The 23,617-nt window shown below is 54.1% G+C and overlaps 1 protein-coding gene across 1 annotated transcript; it reads right to left on the reverse strand.

Moving 5' to 3' along the window:
- Window positions 1–14,708: 14,708 nt before the first annotated feature.
- Window positions 14,709–22,441, reverse strand: HRH2 (histamine receptor H2). The gene is made up of 3 exons (XM_068148081.1): window positions 21,309–22,441; window positions 17,367–17,524; window positions 14,709–15,506 (listed from the first exon to the last, which is right to left on the reverse strand). The coding sequence occupies exons 1-2, from the start codon at window positions 22,409–22,411 to the stop codon at window positions 17,506–17,508; spliced, it is 1,122 nt and encodes a 373-aa protein (XP_068004182.1). The 5' UTR covers window positions 22,412–22,441; the 3' UTR covers window positions 14,709–15,506; window positions 17,367–17,505.
- Between the last annotated feature and the right edge of the window lie 1,176 nt (window positions 22,442–23,617).

Here is a 23,617-nt window from a genome sequence, read left to right on the forward strand (position 1 = left end):
AGTGAGCATCCTTGCTCTTCTGTCTCCTGCGAATGGAAACACTGGCTCAGAGAGCCCGGCAAAGGATGCACCATAGAGGAGATGCTGGATGGTGGTATGGCACAGGCTTCCTCCCAGAACCACAGATGGACACACAAACCACAGTGAGAACAAGAGCAGATGCCTGCCCAGCACTATTGACTGCAGCTGTGGGCTGTGCCTGCTTTACCACTGAACTCACAGGGACGATCAATACTTGTTTTTCTCCCCAGGCTTCACCCTGCTAATGGGAGCCACAGGCTCTGTTATTTACTGGAGTGGGCAAGAGGAGCCAGCCATAGCTGGGCTGGAGTGGAACCTGCTTCTCCCTTGCATTTGCAGAATTATAATACCAGGCACTGAGGAGCCACTAACACTGCTGAGACTGCAGGCACAGCTGACACCAGACCCAGGCTGGGCATGCTGGCGCTGAGGCAGCTGCTATTAGTCATAAGCAAACACTTCAGAGCAAAGGTCCCTAGGCTTGTGATGTGCAGGAAATCTGCTGCCTGCAATGGCCACTTTCACTCCTCAAGGCAGCTTGTAGTGGCTACATTGGTACATGTTCTTCCATTATCTTAAGGGGCCCATGAGAAAGCTGGGGAGGGACTTTTTAGGGTGTCAGGTAATGATAGGACTAGGGGGAATGGATAAAAAATAGATATGGATAGGTTCAGACTGGATGTTAGGAAGAAATTCTTCACCATGAGGGTGGTGAGACACGGGCACAGGTTGCCCAGAGAGGTGGTAGGAGCCCCATCCCTGGAGGTTTTTAAGGCCAGGCTGGATGTGGCTCTGGGCAACCTGATGTAGTGTGAGGTGTCCCTGCCTATGGCAGGGGGGGTGGAACTAGATGATCCTTGAGGTCCCTTCCAACCCTAACAATTCTATGATCCTGTATAAAGCAAGAGTATATATTCAGCTCCATGGCTCTGCCCAGGAGGATGTATGTGCTGTGTGCAGGTGGGAGAGGGAAACCCATGGTGCTAGGGGCCAGGCTGTGGTGCCAGGGAACACGGTCCCATCCTGCCTGCTGGCAGTGCTACTGACAATGCCACTGCAGGGATTTTTCCCGTGCTGGCAGCAAAGCAGGGGGACTCAAGACAGGCACAATAATCCCCATGTGAAGTATAAGAAAAGAAGCTATTTAAGCATTTCCTCCTCCGCCTGGTGAGCCTGCAGCCAGGCCCTTATCAGGAGAGGGAAGGCAGATAAATCAGCCATTCCCATTAGGGAGATGAGCTTATAACAATCATGTGGTACCAAATCTTGCAGGAAAAGGTGCCAGTTCCTGGTGAGAAGGTGATGGAGGGGATGCTGGGGGCAGCCAGGATGGAGCCTGTCATTCACCACTGGCTGAACACAGGGCAGAGAGTGACTGATATCAGCTCAGCTGCTGAGATCCCTGCCATGAATTTCCCAGGGACAGCAGCACTTCCCAAAGATTCTAATCTCTGCTCCTGTGCAGGCAGTACTTGGGACCTGAAATTCTTAGGTGGAGGAGGGGGCAAAAAAAATAGCAAAGGGAAATCAAAGAAATGAAGGCTTTGATGCTTTTTGCTTTGAATCCAGGAAAAAGAGCCAGGCAGTGATGGGTGAGGGGCTCCAGTGTGACAGCAGGTTGGAGCATGGCCCAGGGTCCCTTCATCCCTTTTGCATTTGGGAAAGCCAAGCCAGGCCCCCACAAAGCTGCTGTCCCATTTTGGAAGGCAGGCACTGCCCTTCATGGCAGAGTGCAGGAGATCGATGTGTTTTTGAAGGGAAATGGGAGTTTTTGCCCTCAAACGGCATAGACTGCTGCTCCGAATGCTAAGCAGCTCTTTGGGAGGCAGTTTTGAAGCATAAAGGGCAGTGGGACACAGGAGCAGAGTGCTCAGCCCCCTCCTATGGCCCCTGGGGACGGCGCTGTCCCTTCCTGAAAGTCGTAACAGAGAATTAAACATCCAGGGGAAAAAAAAAACCTCCAAGGACTCCAGCCCATGATCTGGGAATCTGGATGGTGGCATTTCCCCTTGGGAGGTCATTGCCTGTTTCATGGTAGCCATGGTGGCATCTGCTGGCAGAGCTGCCAGATCCACTCCTGAAGGATCATGTATGGGGGTTGCAGCAGTGGCTTTGCTTTGCAGGCAGCTGCTATTGGTGTAGGAGCCACTGTGCTGGTGGAACAGCAAGGAGAGAGGTGCAGGGAACCCATCCCAGGGGTGTCACTGGCTGTAGTCCTCCCATCCTTGTTGCTGGCTGAGCTTGCACATTGCAGAGCATCCTTAGGGCTGACACAGTGGGAGTTTGGGAGCAGGTAGTGCATCAGTGTTGGCCCCAGCCAGAGTCCATGCATGGGGATGACACAGAAGCATCTTGTGTGTCTTCAAACTGCAACCCCATGACTAAGAGTATTGCAGGGCAGTGGGTTGGGACTTGTCTTTCTCCATAGATCCTCCCACTGGCCTCTGCCCATCTAATGGAGGTGATTTTTGTCTCCTTTCATCTGGAAAAACATGGGCAAATATCATATAACAACTTGCCTGGCAGCAGGAGAGGTGAAGAGATGCACTTGCACATTCTCAGCAGGTGATTGTGCATGCTGCTAGTTGGAGGAGCATTGCTCCTGCTTGAGATTCAGAGTAGCACCTGGGCACCTCCATCCCCTGCACCCACACCCAGCTGGGCACTGGGGTGTGCAATGAGGTTAGAAGTTAGGAAGCCTCTGTTGCTGCTTCTGCTTCAGCCTCTCTTGTGTCTGCCCTGTGGAACTGACAGGCAGTACAAAAATATTGCAGCACTGTCTTTGAGGAGCAAACACCCCAGCTGAGGGCCTAAAACCCAGGGTGGTGCACATGCAGAAGTCCCTGTGTGCCATGCTCAAGCACAGCCTCTCTCCATGGTGGAGATGCCTGGAAGCATCTGAAGGTGGAAGATCCTTCATCTGGGGATGAGAGCATCACCATGGCGAGGCAGAGGCCAATATAGGCTCCTCAGGAGCTGCTGTAATCTCATTCCAGGGGCAAATCACATTCCCAGCAGCCAAGGACATGTTAGGTCTTAATAAAAATGGTAATTCCCAGCAGATTGAACAGAGCAGTTGTCGCTTTCCCTTGCAAGCCCTGTGGACAGCAAGTTGGTGTTGAAGGAGGCAGTGGCTGTGCTTGAAGGATGTGCCTCTGGCTGGAAGGCAGGAAGGAGTGTGGAGAGCAGCTGCAAAGCCCCAGCTCCTCTCATCCTCCAGGATGTGGCCTCAGCACCTTGCCCACACATTCTCTGCCCTGATGCTCACCCCAGCCACCCAGCCCTGAAAGCTGGAACTGTTTGTTTGCAGTTTCCTAGGAGAGAAATCGTGTTAAAAAATTAATTACACACCTGAAAACAAAATCTGGCTGCTCAAGTGCACATCAGGGATAAATGGTGTGCTCCGAATTAGACAATTCACAGCTCGGGTAAGTAATGAAGGAACTCAGTCAGGTGTGAAAGTGGAGAGGGAGAGTGACCTTGGAGGGGTGCAGGGATTCCCCTCACCATCCCACTGACCCCATCTTCATTGCTGAGAAACCCAAATTTACTCAGCACAGCTGGCTGGGATAGCTCCTTGTGGCCCTCACCTGGGGAGTTTAGCAGGGATTTTGGGTGAGTTTGAGCTGTTTTAGTTTGGAGATGAGAATAACCCTGGAGAATGGGGCAGGTAATGGAGCAGAGGGATGAGCTGTGCACACCAGGGTGAGAGGGGCTACATGTGTCCTGCTACCCCTGTTGCACTCTGTCAGGCAGAGGTGTCCATCATGGGGATGTCCCACTGTGGCCTTCCTCCCCCCCCCCGTCCCCCTCCCGGCATCCCCCAGCCCACGCTGGCCTCTGCAGTCCTCCACCGCACAGTGCGTGGGAGGGCTGGCAGCGTGCTGCTGGGGAACGGGCAGCTCTCCAGGCTTACCAGTGAGAAGAAAATAATTTCTTTGCTTTATTTTTCCCTTTACGGTGTCCCAGCTGGGTCTGCAAGCGCAGGGATTTAAAGGGGCTCTACCCTGGTGTCATCGCCTCAGGTTAGTGGCTCTGGGGATGGATGATATGGCTGGATCTGTGTGGTGGAGCTGAGCTCTCTGTTATGCGTGAGGTGATGGTTGTGGGTGTTTCCTGTCTTTGCCATAGAGAGGGACAAGTTATGGGGACCTTTCCTGCCCCAGGCAATACCCCTGGCAGAGCTAGCATGTGGGCAGCACCCACAAGAAGTGAGCAGGTGCCTTGTCCCCTTGACGCTGCCCACAGGAGATCTGCTGTTGTGGGACTCTGAATCATAGGGAGCTTGGAGCACAGCAGCACCCCTCCACCCACACCCCTCCCTGGCCCCTCATGTTCTGCCCACCAGCTCTGGCAAGAGGCAGGATCCCCAGACTCTGCAGGCTGCTGACATGATGGTGTGCTGGGCTGGGACCAGCCTCCCTTCTCCCCTCTCTGCTCAACTCCCACCTCTGCTCAGAGCCGCCTCGGAAACCAGCCAGCTAATGATGCGAGATGTGGAGCAGATGGGGGACCTGAGCTGTACTCCCCAGCAGTGGATTAAATATGCAAATGGATGTATAGCAACACAGTGTCTCTTGGCCTCTTTCCTTTCCACCCCCACCGTGCGTATGACATTTCAATTCCCCTTCCCAAGCCCTGCTTGTGGTGCCCTTGGCCTGGCCTGGAGCCACAAGTGGAGGGCAAGGATGGATGGAAAGACACAGAGCTGAAGATGATCTGTGCAGGGCTGCCTGCATGCAGGATGGCTCCTGGTTTGCAGAAGCTGCTCTAACCATAAATCCCCTCCTTGCTCCTGCAGGGCAACCGCAGGGACTGTAAGCTGCAATGGATGAGTTGCATTTGCTGCACTCTCTCCTCTGTTCCCTTCTTGTGCTCCTTTTGCAGCATTGATGGGTGCTGCCATCCCATGCCCTGTTTCTGTGGGAGGTGTTGTGCAAAGAGGTGGGAGCTGGGCTGGGGACCCAGGTATGCAGCCTCCTGGCTGTGCTAGCCTGGGGGGCATTGCCAGCAACTGCAGAGAAGATGCTCTTGGCTGCTGGCAGAGCTACTCATGCTCTGGGGAACACCAAGGAGGCTGCCTTGCCTCCAACAACACCTGTGACCACTTTTCAGCCTCAGAATGGGTGCAAAGCGTGAGCTGGCAGAGGCAGGACAGTCTGCCTGAGTCCTAACCCACCTCCAAAACCTGCAGGGAGGTTTTTTTCTGCAATTGGGGAGGACCAGTTCAGGGGAGTGGAAGCAGAAGGAAGGTCCTGCTTCAGCCCAGCCTTGTGTCCATAAAACCAGCCCTGTCCACTGCAAAGCTGGGATCGACACAGCCTTCACCTGCAGCGCTGCTCTTTCAGACCCTCTCTGCCACCGCAGCGCAGTGCAGTGCCGTTATCTCCAATGCCTGGGAGCGGGGAGCAGATTAATATTCATCACAAGGGAGCAGAGCATATGGAATATGAATAATGCTAATTGTGTCTGTATAGATTTAGCGTAAGAAGCTTCTGTGCATTAAGGAGGGAGGGAATTAGTTCTCCTCCGAACTGTTTCAGGCTCATTTGGGAGGAAGGAGTGCCTGCCTGTGGGGTTTGAGAAGGGGGTGAAGATAAAACTTGTGTCCCATGCCTGAGTGCAGGAGAGGCTTGGGGATGTGGGTGGGCACCCCTTTCCCCTCCCCCCACCTCTCAGGAAAGTGAGTGATGGAGCAAACTCAGTCACTGCAGATGCCAAGAAGAAAAAAGGAGCTGCTTGTAGATATGTGAGCCTTGCTGCCCTGGGCTGCCACAGACAGAGCCCCCACAACCTCATAATCTGCCTGTACTGGAGGTGGCTCTGAGCCTCTTCTGCCTGGGCTGGTTTTCCACATGCTTGGTCCTGCTGGGGTCTTTTTCCCTAGGGCAAAGAAGCAGCAGTGCAAGGCTGGCAGATGTGTCACACTCCCATCCTGGGTACATTTACCTGTCCCTGGGGGCAGGCAGGTGCTGTGCGTGGCAGGGAGGGAGCTGATAGCAGCCTGTGCTTTGTGTGTAGTGGGACTGGAGTGGATAATGAGGTGCTAGGGGCAAGAAAACTTCATGTCTTAAACATTCATCCCAGTTGCCTTCCGGGGATGAGGGTTGGTGCCCAGTTTAATCAAATCAGCTCATGGATTTAATAAGGTGAAGAGGAGAAGGCTCATGTACTTGGCTGGGCAGTGGAGGCAGGTGGGGAGAGCAGGCTGGACACCGTGGGGCCCTGCAGACTCAGGCAAGTGGGTACCCTCTTTGTGTGGCATGGGCTGACACAGGGCAGTGTCACCTTGGTCATGGGGGACATATAGGTGCAGTGGGACCCGGGTGCCCATCTTGCAGAGCATGTTGCTAATCCCAGCCCCCATTCTCCTGTGGCTGTGGGGAGCTTGGAAAGGCATGGGGTCATCATGCTTCTGGGGGCTAAAGTTGGCCAAGGGGGTTTTGCAGCTCCAGGAGAGGATGGAAAACACCCTAGCTTGGCTGCTCTCTGAGATGCCTCCTGGCATCCCTGCAGCTGCAGGGTGAGGAATGCTCTGTGCTTTTAACTGAGCTCTTTGGGGCCAGCAACCGCAATCATCTCAAACTTGACCACTGGCCTCTTTCTCCCCTCCCATCCCCAAGATCGTGGGATTCTTCTTTCTGCACTTTGATCTCTCCAATTTTTAGCTCATTCTGGCTGCCTTATAGGCACTAATCCCTCTGCAGGCATCGGGGAGAATCCACCTACACTCCATGCAGCAACCACTTAAGTCTTATTGTGTAAACAAAACCTCAGACACGAAATCCCTAATCCTTAATGGTTGAAGCCTCCAATACCTGTTCCCCTGTGTCCTGACCAACAGAGGCTGGAAGAGGGGGAAGGTCACTGACATGTTTGCTCTCAGCCTCAGCCGAGATTAAACACCTGTGTATGCTTTCAACCTTGGGTTTTTCCTTTCTTCCCTGCAGTCCACGTCAGTGAGCCGCCCCCTCCCCACTCCGTTGCATTTGTTCAGCTTAGGGGATCAAACTGGGTGATATTTGGAGTTGGGATATTTAAAATGCAAATCTCTCCTCAATAGATAAGTGGAATTTGCTCCCTCTTATGAAGGGAACCTCTGGGGAGAGCCGAGCTCTGCAGCTGGCCCGCTCTGAATGTGAAATCCTGATGGGGGGAGGGAATATCACTGCCTCCTCCCAAGCCCAGCACTTCTGGCCCAACCGTTGCGCAATAACAATCCTCATCACCATGAAAGGGACAGAATTCCCCCCAAATACAGCAGGGAGGTAAGAGCTGTGGGGTCAGCAGGGAAACCTGCAGCATTTCTGGATTAGAGTCAGGGAAGGAGAAATCTCAGTGGCCGCTGGTGTAGTCCCAGAATTGATGTTTTCTTCCTCTGTGCCTGGGGTGCTGCTGATGTATCATTGTCTCTCCCTCCCAGCTTGGAAATTAAAGCTTTCACCACTTTTCTTGCTGCAGAGGAACAAATGTGTGCCTGGGAGAGAGATTTACACTTTGCTTTCCCTTTTGGAAACGGAGTGTGATTTTCCAGCGACTGCAGATGCTGGGCCCGTCCTCAGGCGTTGAGATGGGCTGTTGATGAGGGGAAGAAGGAGCCCTGAGCCTGCACCCCACCCCAAGCCTTCCTAGAGCCAACCAGCTGGGCTTCCATCCCAAAGGGTTTGGCTGAGAGAAGACTGGTGTTGTGTTGCCCCCTCCCTACATCTGTACGTGCCCCTCTTTTGTTCTCCCCTCCCTTGCTGTCTCTGCCTGGGCGTGCAGGCTCCAGGCTGGGCTGATTCACCTCCTGGCATGGCTGTGCTTGCAACCTGCTAAGCCTCCCTGAAGGGAGGAGAACCAGAGCATCTTCAGGAAAAATCACACAATTTGCTGCCAACCCCAACCAGGATGTGCTTGTAGACACCAGGCTGCAGCTTGTTTAGGCAATGGGGGGTGGGCAGGGGGCGTGTAAACTGCAGCAGGACTGAGAGGGAGAGGAGCAGCCCCGGGTGGGGAAGAGCTGAGAGGGCTGGGAAGGGATTCACCAGCCCTGAATCCAGGCAGTGGCTTCTTTCCTGCCTGCAGACATCCTGCTTGCCCACAGCCCCCAACTCCCCCAGCAGCAATTTGAGCAAAGGGGGAAAAATCACAAAGCAGAAAAAGTTCAGCTGGCTCTTTGAGCGGGTCCCAGGCTCCTGCAGCAGCTGGGGGCTTCCTGCGAACTGTGGTGCACTGAGGAGTACGGGGAGCCTACTACGTACGATCCGAGATGGGAGGAAAAGGGATTTGAATTTTAACTTTGATGCATAATGTGGTTTCTCTAAAAAAAAAAAAAAAACCCACATAAAAAATCACCAAAAACCCCCAGCCTTCTTGGCAGGGACCAGGCAACTTCCCACTAAATCTCCTGGAGGAGCATGTTGGCAGTTGCGGAGATAAAACCTCAATGAAACACAATTAGCTGCCGCTTGGATTAGCCAAACTTGCCTCTCTCCTCCCACCCAGCCACCTCAACCCAGCTGTGGGATGGGGACTGCTTGGCACCAACCTCCAGTGTTCCTAACCCCACTGGGAGCAGGACAGCTGCTCTGTTCCAGGGGGAGGATAACTCTTTCTTCACGGTTAAGGGGAACAGACGTGTGATGAATGCACAGAACTCGGAGCACTGCAGGGCAAATCCTGCCATCTTGCTGAGGACAGCAGCTTATCACGGCTGCTTTGGTGTGGTTCTCTGTGGTTTGGAGGCTGATGGGAGCCTGGGGCAGGGTCTCCATGTTGTGCCCTATGGTCCGGTCAGTGCAGGGTCAGGGTACAGCACTGCTGCCTGCTTCCCTGCTCAGTGCCAAAGAGGGGAGAAAGGGGCAGAGGGGGCTTGCCTTCAATGAAGGTTGCTGAGAGATTTTTTTCTTCTTTAGGCAGGAATATCTTGAATATTTTTTTTTTAAAGGCTTATAAGCTGGGATGTTTTCTAGTCTTGGAGTCTTTAGGCTCAAGCACCATTCGCAGTGGGAATGTCTCACCCTGCTTGTCCCCGACTCCCCGAGTATCACACTGAGCTCAGACATGTGTCAGCCTTGCTTGTGCCCCAGGCACCTTTTCGGAGCAGGCTCCCGCCTCCAGGCTGGGTCATGGTGCCCCGGAGCCAGGCTGGCAGGGGGAGCGTGCAGAGGAGGTGGGAGAAACACCTCGGAGCCATGCTGGGGAGGGAAGTGCTCCTGGGACCCTGGCGGGACCAAGAGATGCTGACAGGGCTTGGCGGGGAAACCAGCCCTTTAATTAAGAGCTTAACTACCCGATAATGAACGGTGGGCTCAGCTCAACCCTGAAGCAGGCCAAGTGAGTGAAGTGCCTTTGGGGAGTGAGCTGAAGGGAGCCTTCCTTGGTGTTCACAAATATCCATAAGACCTCTACATGGAGAGAATAAAATCCTGCAGCACCCTCAGTACCTCTGTCCCTGTTGTCCCCAAGGTGTCCCCTTGCACCCTCCTGCCATACCCCACATCAGTCTCATCATGTTGCTCGTGGCTGCTGGCACCCAGCTCCTGCCTGGGGAAAGGGGCTCTGGCCTCGCTGCTGTGCTTGGGAAGTTATGGGATGCCCTGCAGAACAGGATGGCTGCACATCTCAGCCTGGGGAATGAGGATGGATGGCTCAAATGCAGCCCAGAGTCGGCACAGCCTGGGGACATGGTGCCAGCCGCAGGGATGCAGGATGGGGATCCTTTGTCCCTCTGGCCATACAACACACCCTGGTGAAAGGGTGGCCTGTGGGGTGGGCATTCCTGCTGGTGGAAGAGGGAGGGAGTTTGCGAGCTGGAAAGGGAGAAGGATTTCTCTGGCTTGACATGTTTTGCTGCAGAAAGGCAGTTTCAGCTCCAAGGGCAAGGGAAATGAAACAGAAAAATGCCTTCTATTAAGCAAAAGGAATGGATAACCCTGCGTAATAGTGCTGTCTGCAGGGGCTTCTCACTCCAAATTTGCATCCAGCATGGCCTCATGCCAGATCCTGGAGGAAGCTCTGCTATAGTGATATGCACTGTGTGCTGCTGCAGGAGGTGGGATGAGCTGCCGACCTCACAGCTCTGAGGTGGGGACAGCTGCATCCATCACCCACCCCATGGATGATTGGCAGTGCTCAGGAAGAGAGTCCCTCTTCACAGATCCCTGTGATTCACCAGGCAGATCCGCTGAGGAGACTGGGACCCCCATGACGTGGACTGAGTCAGAGCCATGAAGAGGTGATGGAGAGGGTTTGGTCAAAACCCATAGCCAGTGCTAAGGGTGTCTTAACTGGTGGGACATGAGCAGTGCCAGCACATCCTCTCGCCCTGCCTGCATCTGCATGACCCCAGAGAATGGCCCCCAGCAGAGACTCCAGCCCTGGCAGGCACCCCTAGCCCAGGCAGGACATGCTGCTGCAGGTGTTCAAGAGGTGCTCTTTCCTCTCCCTTTGCTGTTAGTGGCTTTTTTAATTTTTTCTTCCCAAGCCCAAGTAGATGCAACGGGTGTGCAGTAGGAAGAAAATTCACTCTGGAGCTTTCCTGAGTAATTTATCCTCTGAGAAATTAATTATCAGCTCTGGTGCTGCGTTTAATCAGCACCAGTCCCTGTGTGTCTGGGGTCAGAGGGTGTTGCTGCCTCTGCCTCCAGCAGCTCTGGGTTCCTGCTGTCAGGGAGGAGATCTGTTGCTGTCGCTGGAATGGGAGCTGGAAGCAGGGAGAGAAGATCAGCAGGGAGCGTGTGGCTGCAGCAGCTGTGCAAACACCACCAGGGCAGCAGCACCCTGCCAGCCCTGCCTGGATGGGTGCTGGGCTGCAACAGGGCAGCCCTGGTGCTGAGAGCAGCTCAGACACTCACAAATTGCCCCCCAGGGTGCCCACGGGGCAGGAGCAGGTATATAGTCTGGGAGATGGTGGCCTGAGACCCAGCACTCCATCCTGCATCAGGGACAGCAAACACACACAGGCAGCGTGCACATGCGTGTGTGTGTGAGGCACACTGGGGAGGTGGATGTTGCAACGTCTGTTTGCTGGGAGGGGGGGCATGGGGGCATCTGCTCCAGCAGAGCTGCCTCTGGCATCCATCTCCCTGACAAATGGTGTTTGGTTTGGTGGTGGAGCCTTAATGAAAGCAGTGCTGGCTGCAGGCACGGGGAGAGGAGTGTCTGCTTGAAGGACACTCTGGGGAAGTAAGGAGAAGAAAAGGACAAAAGGATGTTGGACATGGCTCTTGGCAATGGCCAGATGGCTCCCTTGCAGGACTTGTGTGTCACTGGCTGATCAGGGGCACCTGACTTTCTGCAGCCAGCCCTGCACTGGGATCTCAGGACAGTGGGAGAAGGTGAGTTGCTGCAGTGGGAGAGGGTCTGGTGGGGCCCTTTAGCCTGTGTTCTGTGTGTGAGAGGGTGCTGGGTGGTGTGTGGGGTCTGGAGAAAGCTAGGAGAAAGCTAGGAGTGCTGCCACCACTCCAGGCTGTGGGTCTTGGGCTGTCTGGGATGATGCTTTCCCAGAAGGGCCAGAATCTGGGGTGTCCAAGGCTGAAGAGACAAACGTGTCTCTGTTATGCAGCACAGGCAGCACCAGGAGCAGAAGTGCCACCCCAGTGCCTGGAGAATGCCGAAGCCCTGGGGTGGACTTTTTGGAGAAGGGGGGTGATGGGGGGATTTGGGGACCTCTAGGACTGCTGCCCTGGTGGGGAGCCAGAGGTCCCCTCATGTGGGGGCATGTTTCTGTCATACTTGTGCCCTCTAGTGGTTTTGTCCCCTCTCCGGTCCCACTGCCATGCTCCTGGTCCCACAGCCATTATCCCAGCATCATCCTGGCCCTCCAGCTTGGCAGTCACGGCTGGTAGAGAACCACTGGGCAAGGAGGGCTTGGGTCGGGCCAGAAGGGCACCTCAGCACTTTGAAAGGCCACCCCCATGCTCATCTCCTTGATGGGAGGGCTTGTCCTTGGTTTCAGTATGATCTGGCATGGAAATGTGGGGAGGCAATGGACCCCAAAACCTTTCCGAGAGTCTGGAATCCCCAGCCAAAGCTGTTGGGTGAGTGAACCCAAAATGCATTTTATTGTGGAAAATCAAATCTTGAGATTGCTAACACAAAGTTTCTCATTTTTTGACTGCTTGGGGCTGTTCACTACCTTTCTGTCTCCCTTGTGTTTAATCACATGACAGCCTGGAAAAAAATCAACACACTTTCTTCTCATTCTACTGATGTTTCCCTTTTATCTAAAGGAAATAAAATGCTCCTTTGCCTCTAGTCCATGGCAGCCACTGCTTTCAGCTGTGCTCCACCGGGAGGGGACGCCTGGACGCCCTGTAGCTGCTCCTGCCTCCTATGCTCCCTTTCCTGCAGCCCCTCTCTGCATATTTTTGGACCCTGCTGCAGCAAGGGTGGGAAAAGTGGTTTGGTAGGAGAAGCCCAGCCAGCCACTGCAGGTCTCTGGGATGGCTGGTGGGGCACATATCAGGGCATTGTAAGCTTCCATGTCTCCCACAAGGACAGGGGGATGGGGATGTCCCTGTTCACTTGGCAGCTGTCCCAGTTTGTGCTTCCAATGCTGGCAGGAGGATATTTCCTATCTAAGAAAACAGACGTTGGTTAGGAGCTTCCTAAGCACTTTCTCTTTCCTCCCAGATCTGCTGCATGGAGAGAGAATTAAATTCTCTTCTGTTGTCAGTTTAGGGGAGAACAAAACCAAACATAACCTGGAGAAGTTCCTACTGTTGTACTCCCAGGGGCTGAAACTACTGCCCCAGGACCAGGATTTACCCATCACTGAGAAATCTGCTGTGGTCAGTGGTCCCTGGGGAGGATCAGATGGCTGATTGATGTTGGGATCAGCTTGTATGGTGGTGCTGCAGCAGTGACCTGGAGCAGCAGCTTCACCCTGCCTGTACTCACAGAGTCAACTCATTGCTGTGGCCTCCGGACTAGTCCATGCACTGAGTGCTGTCAGACTCCTGCCAGCCTGGTGAGGAGCTCAGGGGCAGCACTGCTGCAGACAGCAGCAGCAGCACCACCACAGATGTTCTGCATTTTGGGTTTCTCCCACTTCCAGCCTCCTTAGCATTGAAATTAAAAGCAAGTGTTTGTGAATCGGTAGCTGTTCTCCAAGACCCTAATTAGCAAATCTTTTATCCCTCGGGGGCTGCAATCTAATAATCAAAAAAACCCCCGACACCCAAACAAGCCCCAAACCTTGTTTGATGGATCAGGAGTGCTGCTGGAACAGTCGGGAGCAGCTCTTTCTGCTTAGTATGGTAATTAAACACTTCAATTGCAATTATTTTTGCAATTAGGTAAGTCTCTAATTGTTATCATAGGTGGCAGAGGTTTGGGTGTGTGTTTGCCAGATCTTCCTCCCTGAGCCGGAGCGAAGACGCTACAGGCGATTGGAGGCCTGCTCCTGCCTGGTTGGTTTGGGGAAGATGAATCCTCCGCCTGCTTTGCTGCTGGGACTCAGTTCCTGCCTCTGCAAAGGAAGGTGCTGATGAGGTAATTTCTTTCTGCTGCAGGGAGCTTACCTCAGGGGTCTCCTATTTTGCTGTCCCCAGGCCACATGAGGGAGGACCAGGGTTGGGTGGGACATGCTGCTGGCCGGACTGTCACCTCTCTGCCGGTCTCTCCTGTCCGCTGGTGCTTTGGTTGGGACTCAGTGCTGCCTGGGCTGGGTGCTGCGGGCAGCTGGGGCTGCAGCCCACATCCTCGGCCCTGACTGCTCTCTGGAAGCCATTTGCTCTTTGCAGCCGCTAATTAGCAGGAGTGCAAGTGGAAACAAGACGCTGCGGTTGCTCTGGGGATGAGGAGGGAGCGGGGGAACGGATCAGACTCCATGGTGCCGGGCCGCAGGGGAGCGCTGACCCAGCTACGGTGAGGGTTTTGGGGCACCCAGTGTGGTGTGGCCGCGAAGCTCCGTGGCGTGGCCGGGGAGGTAGGGGTCGGGTTGTCCCCGGCAGCAAGCAGGGGGAGCTCCGAGCCTGCGCTGCCGCCGCGCCGGCCCCGCTTCTGCCCCGCCGGACGGGACTGGAGGAGCCGGTGGGGGGCCCGGCAGGGCGGCAACAAGGTCGTGGGTCCCAGTGTCCCCTGCTTCCTCGGGGCTCATCACTCACCCAGTCCGTGCCAGACCCTCCGGTTTGGCCCCGTGCTGGGAGCCCCTTCCAGGCACCCCTACCTACCAGGGGAACCCCCGGAGTCCGGAGCAGGGGCACCTGAGCCATCACCCAGTTCCCACTCAGGGCAGTGACTGGCATACACCAAACCGGCAGGGCTGGGGGCTCAGCACCCTCTCTTTCCCAGGGGCATCCTGGAAACAGAGGCTTGCCTGTCCCTCCTATGCCCTGGGGATGCTGTGGGGTGCAGAATGAGCATGGGGGTGACGAGAGTCTGGCTTATTCCAGGATGGAAATTCCCATTCCACAGCGAAGGATCCTTGTTTGTTCCTGTCCTGCCTGTTCCTCACTGCCAGATGCCCCCTTCTTCCCACCACCTCAGGAACTAGGGGGCTGGGGCTTGTCCTTTTGGTTCTACAGGGCAAGGTGCTCGCTGGGGAGGATGCCAGCTTTGCCCAGGGTGGATGCAACCTGTGTCCTGGGGAATTGTTCTCTGTGTGTCCAGGTTCTGCCTCCCAGCAGAAGGATGGAGATGGGACATCAGGGTATAGTGGGAAAGAGCATGCTCAGGTAAATCAACCATTTCATTTCCCCTCTGGGTTAAATAGATTTTTATACCTTTGATGACTTTAGCACAGGCTCAGTGCAGAAACATTGAGCTTCAGCAGTCTTAGCGTTGAGCTGAGGGTAAAGCCAGAGGAAAAAACTAAGCTTAGTGTCTCCCCATGGCTCAGCAGGATACAAGGCCTCTCTACTTCTTGCAGTGGGGCTAGGACTGGACATGAAAAGACACAGAAAGCAGGGACAGCCTTGATGATGCCAAAGCCTCCTCAGAGTGGAGGGCAGTCTTGCCCTAGTATAGATGTTGCAGAACTAAGTGTTCTGTGCTTGGACATCTGGCAATCAGGGCTGCTGACACTTGCTGTGCCTGGCTGTCCTGCCACATCACCCCCACTTCTGCCAGGACCCTTGTGCCCTCTGACTAGTGGATTGTCCCTTGGACAGGGGAACAGAGAGGGCAGTGTTTGTGTTTCCCTTCCCCCTTCTAGGCTGGTCTGTCTGGCACCAAGACCTTGACCACAGCTCCTTTTACCCCCACCCTGTGCTCTCTCAACTTGACCTACTGCCCTGGAACTGGGGAGGGCAACTCTGTCTTGGCCCTGCCAGGGGCATGCACTGCCTCCTGACCCAGCTCCTCATGCACCACTCCCTGCTGGTGTGGGGCTCCATGCTGGAGGTGTAATGACCCTGATGGTGCAGGGCAGAGACTCTTTTGCAGCTTCTTTGAGGGCTCTTCAAACACACCACCCTCCTGGGAAGAAACTTGGGCAGGTGAAGGCCTCTCCAGCAGTGTTTGGGAATAGAGCAAATGCCTGTACCAGAGCAGGGATCCTGCAGGGGAAGACAAAGAGCTTTCAGTGGCTTTGCAGGGTGCAGGTGGATCCTTTTCCCCTCCTTTCCTGCTCCGTGGCACAAAGGATGCTGCATTAAGCACCTGCTGTGCCTAGGCAGGATCACGGTGTGATGCTGTGAGAATGCTTTCAGCAGAGCACGACTGTATGCTGAGTGCTGACATTTGGGCAAGGCTGAGCAGGCTCACATCACTCCAGGACCCATCATCTGACATCCCTCTGAATACTATTACTTGGGTTTGTGGCTTTCTTTGCCTGCTCTTCCCATTTGCTTGGGTCAGCCAACAGCAGAGGGGTTATTGCCTCTGCAAATAGCTTGATAGGTTACTTGTCCTGGGGTCAGTGGTATTCTGCTTCTGGGTGATCCTCCTCCCATGGCCCCTCTCCCTGCCACTGCATGTGGTCTGGGGACACTTTCAGGTGGGTGCCCTGCATGAGGTGACACTTCCTGTCTCCACCCCCATCACACAGAGAGGGTATCTGTGGCCATAGCAGGACCGCAGATTGCCTGCAAACCTCTCTGCCAGACTGAATTTGCTTTATTGTGCTGATTATATTAGCAGCCTTGCACGGGATGGCCAGGATTTTGCCTTTGCCTCATGGAAACCAAGTGTGTTTCAGAACATACGGGCAGCGCAGAGGGGAAGCATGAAGCAGAGGAGCTGGAACTGGCATCCCCTTCACCCCTGATGCCAGGTAATGACAGCAGCAGAGATGACCCAGCCTTGTGTCTGCACTGCTGCTGGGTGAGCAGCATGGCTGCCTGGGAGGTTGTACCCTGCAGCCTTGGGATTTCATGCTCCTCCCTCCCATGGGGCAGTGCTGGGGGCTATGGTGATGCCATTCCAGGGAGTGGCCTCTGTGCTGTGAACTTCTCTCTGAGTGATACTTGTGCCGTGGTATGGCACTGAGGGACTCAACCCAGCAGGCTCTGGTGTAGTCGTGGGGACCTCAACTGCCCTGTACTGTTCCTACCACCTTCTCCACACCTTTAGTTTTTCTGCTGATGGGCAATGGCATTTCCAGAGAGATTCAGGTGAGTCCCTTCAAGAAGTGCAAGCTGATGCTGTACCCCAGTGAGGGGGTTGTGCTCTCTGGGAACAACCCCAGCTCCCTCTCACCTGCATGTATGGGCAAGCAGCACTGACTCTTGCCATTGTCGTGACCTTGGCCAAGGTTAGCAGTGCTCAGTGTGCAGCAGGGACAAACATACCTAGCTTCCAGCATGTGGGTGACCGTGTTTTCCCCCTCAGGGTACAGTCAATATGGGAGAGCCTGGGTTATCAGCATGCAGCACTGGAGAAAGAACGTGTGGAGGTCAGGGTGACCTTGCCTGGCTGCTTCTGAGAAGGGCTGCAAAAAATGGCTCTCTGGAGCTGAGAGGCATCCCCATGCATGTCAGCCATGTCTTCTAGCCCAGCACTGCTGGGAGAGAGCAGCAATGCCCCTCACCCTGGGAACCCTGCCAGCTGCTGGCAATTTATGTGGAGCTGATGTAGGCTTGCATGAAAATGAAGCATGCTGCAAATCCACAGTCTGAACACAGCTCTCTCCGCAGTGTATGGAAGGACAGGCAGGATGCAGGCATCTTCCAGGGCACCTCAGGGTGGCTGTGTAAGCCTACACCTCCAGGGCAGCTGCATGAGGGCACAGAGCTGTGCACCTCCTCTGGGCTTGGGGCTGGGTTTGGAGGGCAAATGGTGCTGGAGAGAGGATTTAGGATGTACCTCTATACCAAGATGATAGGATGGCTGGACCAGGGAAAATGCAGCGGGTACCAGAGCAGGGAGAGCTGCCCCCTCCCCTTGTTTGCACCCAGCAACCCCAGCCCAGTACTCACCTTGCAGCCCTTGCCTCTGCTGTTGAGTTTCTCCCTGAGGAAACTTGTTGCCCTTTCAACCCCACAGGACATTGGAAGAGGGCAGCTGGGAGTTGAAGGCTGGGAGATGTGGGCCCTAGGGCAGCGGGCTGCCTGAGACTCATGGGATAGCTCCGGTGCTGGAAAGGGTTAAATTTCACATGGAGACAGAAAGAGAGAAAAAGAAGATTCATCAGTGCCAGCCTGGTCAAGCCTGGCTTCACTCTGTGGAGCACCAGGTAGTACTTGCCTGGTGTCTGTTCCCCAGAGCCAGCAGTTGTGGCAGGCAGGCTGGGACAGGCACATTGTGTTCCTTTCCTATGGGAACTGGCCTCTCTCTGCCCATATATTGTGGCTACAGTCCTGTCCCAAGCTGCCCCAGCACAGCTGATGTGCACAAGGGGGTGATCCCAAGCCACTCACTCAGCACTGGTGTTTTCTGCCTGGTACCATCCCGTTAGTGCTGAATGCTCCTTTTGAGCTTTTAACCTCTCTGGGCCTTAGGGACAGGTCTTTCAACCTACAGCCATGGCCAGTGCTCAGCATGCTTCTCTTCAGTGCTGTCTCACCACACTGAAGCCAGTTCCTGAGGCTGTGTGTACAAGTAATGCATTCCTGTGCTGGCTTTGGGTGGTCTGCTAGGGCTCTTTAGCTTAGAGAAGAGGAGGTTGAGAGGTGACCCCATCAATGTTTATAAATATGTAAAGGGTGAGTCCCAAGAGGATGGAGCCTGGCTCTGCTTTGGTGGTGCCAAATGACAGGACAAAGGGCAATGGGTGGAAGTTGAGGCATAGGAAGTTTCACATAAATATGAGGAATTTTTTTTTCCCTGTGAGGGTGACAGAGCACTGGAACAAGCTGCCCAGGGGGCCTGTGGAGTCTCCCTCTCTGGAGGTATTCAAAACTCCCCTGGATGTGTTCCAGTGTAATCTGGTGTAGGTGATCCTGCCCTGGCGGGGGGGGTTGGACTAGATGATCTTTTGAGGTCACTTCCAGACCCTGAAATTTGGTGATTCTGTTGCTGATGGGGAGACAGGAGCAGCTGTCTTCCCTTGCATCCCTGCCTGGCCTTTCACTCTCTACCCTACCTGCTCCTCACCCACATAAATGCCTCCAGCCCTTTAATGGCTGCAGTGCTCCCACAGCATTTTGATTTCTAACAGCAGTGATTACTCTGACTCCCTATCCCTGCTCCTGACACCCCTCAGACTGGCTGCAGTTTTCCAGTATTCCCACTCCATTTTGCTGGTCTTCTCTCTGTGCCTTGTAACAGGAAAGAATATTGTTATAAAGGACAGCAGTTCAAAACACTGCCAGTTACCCTTTACCCTTGTCTACCCTGAACGAGCCCATGGAGCTGCTCTGGACAAAGCTCTTTTGAGCTCTGGCTGTTCTTGTTTGGGGGGTTAGGAATTTGTGGAATGATTCATGTAGGTCTTTTTTCTGTTAACACAGCTGCAGCAGACAACTGGGAAGATTTTTGGAGAGGAGGAGGGGGAGAGGAACCAGTTTGCTTCGTGCTTGGGGTGAAATTGGCTGCCAGGATTTTGGTGTCCAGGTAAATCCTGTGCTCGCCTGTCTCGTGTGGCATTAGCAGATGCAGGCATCTGCCAACAGCAGGTCTTTACATACCTGTGGAAAAAAAAAGGTTGGAAGGGGCACCATGTGATCCTTGATGCATCATTTTTTTGTGCAAGTGAGCAGGCTTAAGAATAATAAAAGCACTAACTGCTTGAGAAACTCTTGTCTGATTGTGAGCAGAAACTCCAGCATTGGTGCTGCGTAGGATGGGAAGAAGACCTCCAGAATTAGGAAGGTCTAGAAATGTCCTCTCTCTCTCTTCCTCTCTCAGTTCCTCATGGTTTCCGTGTCTTGTGTACCTGCACTGTTGGGGCACTGGCTGGTGATCACCCTCTTCCCTCCAACATCACTCACCCTTGGGAGCAAATCTAGCTGGGAGACTCCCTGGGACTGATTTTAGTGATGGGGAAGCTTTACCCTGAAGGGGTGAGGACAGTCTAGAGCCATGCACCAAGTCCCTGCGCTGGGGCTTTTGCCAAGACCTTCTGACACTGGGCAGCTGCATGCTGAGAGTCTGGGGATGGAGGTCCCCTGGCTGCTGCTGACCTCAGTGCGAGCTTTGGATACAACTCCTGTAGCAGGATCAGGCTACCAGGGGAAGGACCTTGTCTATGTGTGAAAGCCAGGAGGGGGGAAAGCTGGGGGGTCAGTGACTCTGACCTCTAGCTGGGAAACAGAAATCCATTTTAATTCCCCTTTTCTTTCCTTCTGTGTTGTTATTCTCTCTTTGTGGTAAGGCATCACTTTGAGAAGTGGTTGACATTTTTCTTCTCTTCTCCTCAGCTGCATAGGGAAGTCTTGATGGCCTGGTCCCTGTTGCCAGCTCTCCCTGTCCAGCTGCTGATTCACGGTTTGCCCAGGAGCTGCACTTTTGTGTGAGTAAACAGCACAGCTCTTTCTTTGTCTCTGTATGTTTGCAGAAGCATCTATACCACACCAGGCACCTGCTCCCTATATGTTTTTAAATACAACCTGCAGCTACATTTACCAAATGCTATAGCTCTGCACTCTTTTATTAGCTCCCCAGAAACTGAATGTGCTGCAGCAGGAGCTGTGTTCTTGTATTTGTTCACACTCATCCACCTTTCTGCATCTCATGGGGCAGAGTCCCCTGCCCCAAGCTTTCTCTCTGCCTCGGGTAAAGACACATCTGAGCCTTTGGGATGGCTCTGTCCTTTGTTTCACCTCCTTGTGTTCTCCTTTGGGTGGCTTGAGACTGTGTTTCTGGGACGGGATCAGGCGTGTGCCACAGGAGAGCACAAGTGCAGCTTTGCTGGCATGCTGGAAACAGGGAATCAAAGGACTCCTTTATCTATGGATGGAAAGTTCCTGAGCTGCGTATCAGGGGCACTGTCTAGAAGTTAAAGTCTTGGGAGCAGGAGTTTGCACTCTGGAATCCAGCGTGCTTCTCTGTTTTCCTTTTGCTCTGGTGGATGAATGTCTCTCTCTGGGTGAGGCAAAACAGTCCAGCCCTGTGGGGATGTGGATGCCCAGGGAGGGCACTGGCACCACAGGCTGGCACAGAGCTCACCTGCTTTGCACCTCTTCTGTTCTCTCATAGCACCCCTCAGAGGGGCCTGATGCCTGTGGTATGCCTGGGGTAACACTGAGGGAATTTTTGGCACTAACTTTACATGGGTATATGTATTTCTGAAAACATTTCCCAACCTAATTTTGGCTATTCTTGCTCCTTTCCAGAGATGGGAAAGGAACTTGCTCTTGGCTGATTCACTGCTGATGCAAAGTGACAGCCAAAATGCTGAGGGTGTGTGGCTCAAAGGGAGGGGAAACTGAAGAGCTGCTCTGCTGGAGCTGGGGATGCAGGTCTTGCTCCTGGAAGGACTTGCAGCCTGACTGCAGGCACCTCAACTCTGTGCCCCAAGGCTAACACCCTGTTGTCCTCCCTTGGGGTGAGCAGTCACCTTTATTGAGCCCCCTGCAGCTCTGCTGTGTGCCCAGGCTTTGCTGACCACCCACCATGGGAGAGTAGGACGTGACTGGTTTTGGGGCGCAGACAGGGCAAATCCTGATGGCAAAACTGTTCCCATTAGCCAGTGAGGCCAGGCACATTGTGTGCTCCCTCCAAACAGGTGGTGGTTGCAGGGATGAAGAGCTGTGTGACACTGGAGTAGCTGGACTCACGCTGCCAGCATGGAGCACCACACAGGCTGGTGGTGATGAGTGTGAACGGCTGCAAAGAGCAAGAGTTGCCTGGGCAAGGATCTCCTGGCAGGGCATCTCCTAATTGCTCCTAAGTTCATAAACAAGGTGGGATCTCTAACTCTGCCTTCCTGTCCGAGGATGGACCCACCATCAAAGCTCCACATGTAAGAAGGCTCTTACCTCTTGAGGGCTCCGTCAGTCAGCAAGATTCCCTTTCCGTTCCTCATCTCCAGTTTCAGGGGTTTACCCTCCTGCCTGCCCTGGGCCTGCCTGCAAGTCCTGCCCCTGGACTGGGCCTTCTGGGAGGGAGGCAGGCAGGACCCCCTGGGGCCCCCAATCCTCCAGCAGTGCAACAAGTGTTGGTATGCCACCCGAAAATCCCTGTTGAGCGTCCCGTAGAGGATGGGGTTCAGGGCTGAGTTGGTGTAGCCCAGCCAGAGGACAATAGACATGGGTGTGCCTTTCACCCTGCTGTCCCCCCACATCCCCCGGTACGTAAACACTGTGAAATAGGGGAACCAGCACACAATGAATGCTCCCAGCACCACTGCCAGCGTTATGGTGGCTTTGTGCTCTTTCACCATGGGTAGCATGGGGCTGTTGCTGCTGCAGCACCACGTATGGTTTATTCTCTTGGCTTGCTCCCTTGCTATCTTGAGTATCCGGTAGTAGGTGATGCACATGATGACCAAAGGAATGTAGAAGGTGAGCAAGGCATCCACGAGCCCGTACACAGGGTTCACCTCCAGCGTGCACTCCTTGCTGCAGCTGGGGACTGTGTTTTGGACTGCAGTCCCATTGGTGTTCCAGCCCAGGTGGATGGGTAGAAAGGACACCATCAGTGAAACAGCCCAAATAACAACCAAACCCACAGTGACCCGGGGAGGAGTGACCACCTGGCCGTAGCGGAGGGGGGTGGTGACAGCGAAGTAGCGGTCCAGGCTGATCATAAAGAGGTGGAGGATGGAAGCCGTGCACAGCATGACGTCCAGGCTCGTATAGATGTTGCACAGAGTGCTGCCAAAGGGCCACTCTTTGGTCAGTTCATAGAAGGCAGAGAATGGCAGCACCAGGAGACCCAGCAGCAAGTCAGTGACGGCCAAGGAGACAATGATGCAGTTTGTCAAACTGCGGAGCCGGCGGTCGAGGCTGACTGCCAGGCAGACCATGATGTTACCACAGAGAGTGATCACGATGAGGATGGTCAGGCAGGACCCAACCAACAGCTGCAGGGGGAAGTCCATCCTTTTCTGAGAGCTTGTGTGATTGTAACACAGATCCATAGTGCAGTTGCATAAATGGAGCAGTCCTGCTCTCACCGGCTCCAACGCTGCGTGGAGTGAGCCTCTAGTAGGCAGCCCTAGAGCCCTTTCCAAAGTAACCTTGGGCCTGCAATAACCTTGGGAACGCTGCAGAGTCACTTCACGTGTTCAAGCTTGTGTGCTAGGAATGACACAGTCTAGGGAAAGATGTGACCCGGTGACTTTCTTGTGCCTGTTGGCCCCATCTCGTAGCTTGGTTCCGCAGCCAATCCTCTGTGGCAGCTTCTAGTGGGTCTCAACTACTCCCTTCTTCTCTCCTGCCTTCTTCTTTCCTCTGAGCAGCTGTGGGGCCAGGTCCTGTGAGGTCTCATGTGCTTTGTGTGTTTGGTGGGTGACAGTGGCGAGTGGTGCTTCAGCAGGGATGGAGCTTTGCTGCCTCTCAAGGACAACCTGCAAAGAAAGCATCAATGCAGAGTTGCAGAGGGCAAAAGTCCTTTGAGCTGACCCTCAAGCTTCTCTAGAAACAGGGCATCTGCACATCCCTGGATGCTCCAGCCCACTTATACCTAAATTGGAAAGTCCCTTGGCAGCCAGAGAAACATGTTCCTGCCAGCTAGCCTTCCCCAGCCCATGTAGCATGAAGACATAAAGACAACTTCATCAGTCCCACTCCCAGCAGCTGAAAGGCAGCAAGGAAGTTTGTCTTTTGAGAGTTTGGATGGAGCCACTCCTGCTGTGGGACCGGGCACAGAGTGGGGAACACCCCTTGTAGACTTACTTTTGATGACTATTTTCTGTCTGGAAGTAATTAAAAAGGCAAAGATAGAAACAACACAGTAAACTTCTCTAACCTCCAAAATAGCTGTTAGCTGCTGATTGTGGTGGTCTCCAGGACCATGGTGCTACTAGATTCAAAGGGGCCTTGGTTCCTTTGTGATTGCAAGCAACACCCACATCGGGAAGGCACCTAGAGGGAAACTGAGGCACTGCAGGGACAAGAGAGCAGAGACTGGGAACTGGCTGAGGAGCCCAATGTGCTTTGCTTCATGGAGATGCCTGTGATGCAGCTGTGGTCTCCTGCTACGTGTTTCCCAGGTGAGGTGATTGGTCTTCCCATCCTCCCTGATGTGCTGGTGGGAGAGAACTGTGCCAGTGCTCAGGGGTGGTGCAGAGCCAGCTCCCCAGGCTCTTTGCAGCCCACGGAGTGGCAGTGAATCCTTCTGTGGT

The sequence above is a fragment of the Melanerpes formicivorus genome, unplaced genomic scaffold (assembly GCF_026170545.1).
Source record: "Melanerpes formicivorus ecotype bairdi unplaced genomic scaffold, bMelFor1.0.p_v2 SCAF_2, whole genome shotgun sequence".
Lineage (NCBI taxonomy): Eukaryota > Metazoa > Chordata > Aves > Piciformes > Picidae > Melanerpes > Melanerpes formicivorus.